Below are 6,000 nucleotides of genomic sequence, written 5' to 3'. Positions count from 1 at the left end.
AAAATTGTTTAGTGCGCGCGGAACGCCTGAACCTTCATTTGTTTCACAAATACGGTCTGCTAAGTAGACGTTGGTTATCATTCGTACATCGTAAAAGGTGATGAAGACTCCAGTATTAAGACATAGATGACACCTACGTGTGCCTATAGGAAAGCAGGATGCACGTACGCACACACACACCGCTCACGCACACGTATTAACACACACACACGCGCGCGCGTGCACATGCACGCCCGCACAAACATAATCACACACGCCCAAAAACTGTGTGCGTTACCACTCCAAGAGCGAAGTGTTTGTATAACCACATAAGCGAAAACTACAGCATGCTCAAAAAGAAAAACGTACCTTTTCCGTATAGTAGTTTGGTTGCTGTGGAAATCCTAGAACAGTAGTAAAAAAGGATATAAGATTACTGTGTATACCATATACAGAAATAAAGAACGCCGCACAAGGCGCGCGACCTAAACCTGATACAACTGTAAAAGCGTGAGAACACTCCAAACCAGCGACACCCCTGTTCACAGAAGCTCCTGCGCCATAGCTGTTCACGAGATAAAATTCAAGGCAATCTTCAATTTTCATACATCATCGGTAAGCCAATGTGGTTGGTCCCCTCATGAGCTAAAACCATTGCGAATTTATGTAAGGAAAGAATTCAGTTGTTCGTTGTTATTTTTTCTCCGTAATGAGTGTTTGTGTAGAGTGTGTCAATTAGTATCTCGGTTCAAAGCCAAGAGTTTCGTAGCACGTTTGCGAGTGCGAACCGCGGCGTGCGATTTTTCAGCCACCATGAAAATATTGGGTAATATTAGCTTGGCTAATCCCTATGCTTATGACTGCGAACTACCTCGTAGCAAGCTTTAGTGTTGTGTTTCGACTTTTCCTTCGGATAAATGAGAGCCGCATTATGAACTGCGTGAGATGATGTGAAACATGGAACCTTTAAGGGTGAGTGGAGGAAATGGGACTGCTTGAATTTTCAAATACTTACAGACTCTAGATGTCAGTAATTCAGACGGATCCAAAAAAAAGAAATTGTGAACAAATTCATGGGCTGCACACAATTCCCATCAAAGTGAACTACAAGGCTTCTCATCATCATCATCATCAGCCTGACTGCGCCCACTGCTGGGCAGAGGTTTCTCCCTTGTACGCACGCCAATCAACACGGTCTTGTGCTATCTACTGCTCTGTTATACCCGCAAAATTTTGAATCTCATCGGCTGACCTAACTTTCTGTCCTCTTTCATGCGTGTAACTTTTCTGGGAATCCAGTGGTTATCCTGCCTGTATACGTGCTACGTGCCCGGCCCATGTCCATTTCTTCTCCTTTATTTTAATTATGATATCCTTAACTCCGGTTTGGGTTTGTTCCCATACGCACTCTGCTCTCTTCTTGTCTCTTTAGGTTACACCTATCATTTTTTTTTTACCATCGCTAGCTGCGTCGTCCTCAGTATAAGCTGAATCCTCTTTGTAAGCCTCACGGTTTTTGTACCGTAAGGCAAGTACCGGCAAGATGCAGCTGTTATATACCTTCCTTTTGAGGGTTAGTGGCAGATTACCATTCACGATTTGAGAATGCTTGCCGAATGTGATCCAACTCATCCTTATTCTTCTGGCTATTTCGCTATCATGGTTCGGCTCCGTGGTTACTTTTGTACAAAGCACTGCCAGTCTTCCTTGTAGCATGTGGCCACAAGGAGGCACTACAGTCCGCCGAGCGTATATATGAGATCTTGGGACAGGAAATTAGGTTCTTTTGGTTTCCGCTTGCCAGCAGTCCGCCTCGTTTCTCGGCTCCCGCGCTGAACATAGTGTCAGAAGTGGGATCACACCATTATTCCGACATGCCTAACGACGCGATAATAACCCCCACCGAAGCCAAAGCAAACAACGTTCAGGCGGGTGTATCTGGCATGCTCCAGCAAGCTTCACGTTTTCTAACCTGGGAGAATGGCCCACGTGGATTGCAATGGTCTAAGACTACGCCTTCGTGGCCGGCCTGCACAATGCCAGCGTCGAGGCCTAGGTATGGACACTTCTTTACTGTATGGGATCTGTCAAATAAAAATTGGATTCGCACTTCGTGCACCTTGAATGAGATATACGAAAGTCGTCGTTCTCACCGATCCATTCAGCAGCCAGGTGAATCTGTTGGCGACTTTTTTTAACGGCGTTGTGTTACCTGGTGAAGCGCTGTAGCTACAACAGCCCGCTTGTCGAGGACCATCTTGTTCGTGACAGATTTGTCGTGGGCGTAAGTGGCGAGAGGCTGCCTGATCAATTATGCCGCTTCACAAAACTTACCACCGAAGAAGTGCTGTGCCATGCCCGCATCCACGAGGACGCAGAGAAAGAGTGGTTATCCCACAAAAGGTTGATTGTGGATAACGCCCTTGCTGAAACGCTAAACATCGATTCGGCTTGTCGAGATGATACGCCCACCCCTTCGTTCTATTCTCGCTAACACTCTGAACACTCGGCTGCGCTATCGTGCCGCTTTTGTGGGCGTCAGAGACACCCTCGCAAAGACTGCCCGACTCGAAAATCGGTGAGCCACTATTGCAGAAAGGTAGAACATTTTGCCGAAGTTTATAAGAAGAAGAACAGAAACGACCTGCTCGGATTTATCGAACTTCACAACGTGAATTCACGCCGAGCAAGGTACACGGAAATACTTGTTAACGGACAGCTGGCCGAGTTTAGGATAGACCCTGGCGCAGAAGTGTCGGTGGCCTCGTCGTCTTTACCAGGTCGACCGTGGAGGCAAGATTCCGTGGAAGGGGGAGTCTTAGGCCCTGGTAAACAGACTCTTCACGTACAGTACTTTCAAAGCAAATTTGCAGTGGCGCCACAGAGCCACAGTGCAGACGTTGCATGTGGTTGACCGTCAGCGTACACACCTACTTAGACTGCCTGCAATTTATGCTTTCCCTGGCGCAGCGTCCACGTTCCTGCCTTGTTCAGACGACTGGGGGCGTTCTTCCGCGTGATCGTCGACACCTGGTGCCTCGTTCGACAGAAACGAGTCCAGCCCAACTAGCAGCTTTTCCGCCAACCCCTCCCGAGAACTTGCAACCTTAAGCTCCTCAAGAACCCGTGCTACCAGATGTAACGCCACGGGAAACTTTGACGCGTGCTCGCAGTGGTCGTATAGTGAGGTTGCCCCGACGTTTGAACTTCTAAGAACCTGCCCCATAAAATATCAAAAGGAGGGATGTAGAGGTCACTCTCAGTGTTCATGGCATGTGGCCACAAGAAGGCACTCCAGTCCACCAAGCGTATATATCGCATTTGGGGAGAGCGAATAAAGTTATTTTGGTTTGCGCTTGCAAGCAGTCCGCCTCGTTTTTCGGATCCCAAGCTGAACAACTACTTGTCCTAAGTAGGCGTATTCCTTTACAACTTATCTTCACCTATCGCAAAGTGATCTTTGCTGCAAGGACTGTTGCACATTATATTTAGTTTTGTGCATAGTAATTTTCAGACCTACTCTTCCACTTTCCGCGTCCTGGTCAGTAATCATGAGCTGTAATTTGTCTCGTGAGTTCATCGTCAAGACACTATCTTCAGCGAATAGGTTGCTAAAATACTCTTCATTAACTTGTATCCCTAACTCTTCTCAATCTATGGTCTTGAAAACCTCCTTTAAACACGTGGTAAATAGCATTGCAGAGATCGTGTCTCCCTGCACTACACCCTTTTTTATTGAGATTTTGCCGCTTTCTTTATGGGGAACGAAGGTGGCTGTTAATCAACTGTAGAGTTCTTTCAGTATTTTTATGTAAGATTCGTCGATGCCCTCATCCCGCAGTGCTTGCATTACCACTTATGTTTCGACTGAGTCAAACGCCTTCTCGTAATCTATGAAAGCTATGTATAGGATTCGGTAGTATATCGTGCACTTCTCTATTACCTAATTAATAGAGTGAATATGGCCTATTGTGCAGTAGCCTGTGAGAAATTCTGCTTGTTTGGCTGGTTTATTTAACTTTAACGTCTCCTTAATTTTATTATAGCTATTATTTTTGTAAATGGTTTGCAGAGAACGGACAGTAAGCTGATCGGCCTGTAGTTTTTCAAGTCCTCGATGTCTCTTTATTTATGGATTCAAAGAATTAGGGCGTTCTTACAAGACTCTGGTACTCTTCCCGTCAAGAGACACTTCGTATATACGGTGGCTAGTTTTTCTAACAATGTCTCCGCCAACTTTCAGCAGGTCTGTTGTTACCTTATCCTCACCAGTGGCTTAGCCTCTTTGCATTTTTTCTACGACTTTCCTTACTTTTTTCTGTCGTTACTGGTGGGATGTCGAATTCCTCTGGGCTATCATTTCTTCTTACGATATTATTCTGGTTGTTTTGGCTGCTTCTGGCTCACTGTAATTCCCAAGTTTTCTCAAACGCACACATGGCTGCTCCCATAAACACTTGCGTGAGATTTCATTTCATTGGTTTACTATGCTACTTTGAAGCTCTAAGGAATAACTGGCACGTGCTGGTACTAACAGATCATGTGCAACAATGTTTTCATAGATAGTTTGCACGTGACGTCATGGTCGCAGCTTGATAGCGTACTGGTTCACCAATTTGGCGGCCTTGATGGCGTGAATGCAGCGCAATCGTGTCGCACTTAAGGTGCTTCAATGAATAGCGCTACGGCCAGACTTTCATTGGGGTCTGTGCGTCAATAGCGAGAAGACTTGCCAGTAATCCATTGATAACATTAACACGTGACGTCAAAAGGTTTACTTGTTCTGTGCGGAGGTTTCAGGGACGTCGGTGCATGCTGTCTGTTCAGAAAGCCCAAATAATTGTGTTGCGAGTTTCTGTCACCCATGCGATAGAGTTACCTTTTTGTTATATTTACCTGAGGGATGGCTGCGAAGGAGAGTTCCTTGTAATGGTCGACATCCCTGCGTGTAAAAACGAAAGCACATAAGTCAGTGATTGATGTGTACTTGAAAACTAGTACACACCGAGGTTGTGAAAAGTAAGTCTTCAAGGGGTCCTGAATCTATTTTCTAAGTAACGATTGAACGTCCTCAGCCACAGAGTTTATTGCCTTACAAATAGACTGCTGCAAAAGCTTCTCGAATTTTTAGCGAAAAAGCGCAGTTACATACATCAAGCGGTTTCTCTCCTCTCTCGTCCCGACAAGTGTATTGGAAGTATACACGGCGAGGGATGATACGGGGTGACGGAAGTTACGTCAGCGCGCGTCATAAGCTTGAGCATGCGCTGTGAAGCGCAATTATTCCGCTGTGAATCGTGTTTGGCAACACTGTAACGTGTGTGTACTATGGTGTCCGGAAACATTGATGTAGTTGATTTATCAGACAGTAAACTCCTATAATGATGTAATTCTATAATACCTGAGAAAAGCGGTTCAGAAACGTTTTGAGCCGCAGAATTTTCAAGCCCTCAAGTCATTGGGATGAAACAATGAGAAACCTGGAAAAAATTGTCACTTGCAACAAATTTATTAAAATACACCAACCAATTTGTTATTTTTATGAAACAATTCGTTACATGTGATTCGTTCATTTATTTGTGAGGCAATCGATAGCGTTGTAGAGACTTCTCGGCCCAGAACCCCCCCAGAGAAGACGCGGTGACAGACCAGGATCCTTGTTAATTTCTCTAAGCCTCGGCCCCCGCTGCCAGCGTGTGTCGCGTGCCCCTGAGCGCACCCGCGATCGTCATTGTCCTCTTCTACCTCCAAACGGCAGGCTCGCGGCCGCCCCTTCCTTACATTTTAGTCACCAGCAACCTAGGCGGTTCGGGAAAATAGCAAGCCAAAGTTGTGACGACATACTATAAGTATTTACCAGAGTGGGAAAAGCCACAATGAGTACAGATAACTAGAACAATCGGGCTACTTTCACGATACAACAAGAGGAGTTTCTGATTCTTACATATTTAGATAAATATGACATCCCAATTCTATTCGTGAAGTGTTGTATTCATTTTTCGTATTTGAATTCTGCGATTC

At 45.4% G+C, this 6,000-nt stretch overlaps 1 protein-coding gene across 1 annotated transcript in view; it reads right to left on the bottom strand.

The window, feature by feature from the left end:
• Positions 1-319: 319 nt before the first annotated feature.
• LOC142793044 (uncharacterized) overlaps positions 320-6,000 on the bottom strand; it is a 121,997-nt gene continuing 116,316 nt past the window's right edge. Inside the window, exons 6-7 of the mRNA XM_075885729.1 lie at positions 4,876-4,921; positions 320-383 (exon numbers count right to left, since the gene is read on the bottom strand). Coding sequence (XP_075741844.1) covers positions 320-383; positions 4,876-4,921 — 110 coding nt within the window. The remainder of the gene's footprint in view (positions 384-4,875; positions 4,922-6,000) is intronic.

This window comes from Rhipicephalus microplus, chromosome 2 (genome assembly GCF_043290135.1).
Source record: "Rhipicephalus microplus isolate Deutch F79 chromosome 2, USDA_Rmic, whole genome shotgun sequence".
Taxonomy (NCBI): domain Eukaryota; kingdom Metazoa; phylum Arthropoda; class Arachnida; order Ixodida; family Ixodidae; genus Rhipicephalus; species Rhipicephalus microplus.
The sequence above is the reverse complement of the archived record's forward strand: the minus strand, read 5'-3'. Positions and strand labels throughout refer to the sequence as shown.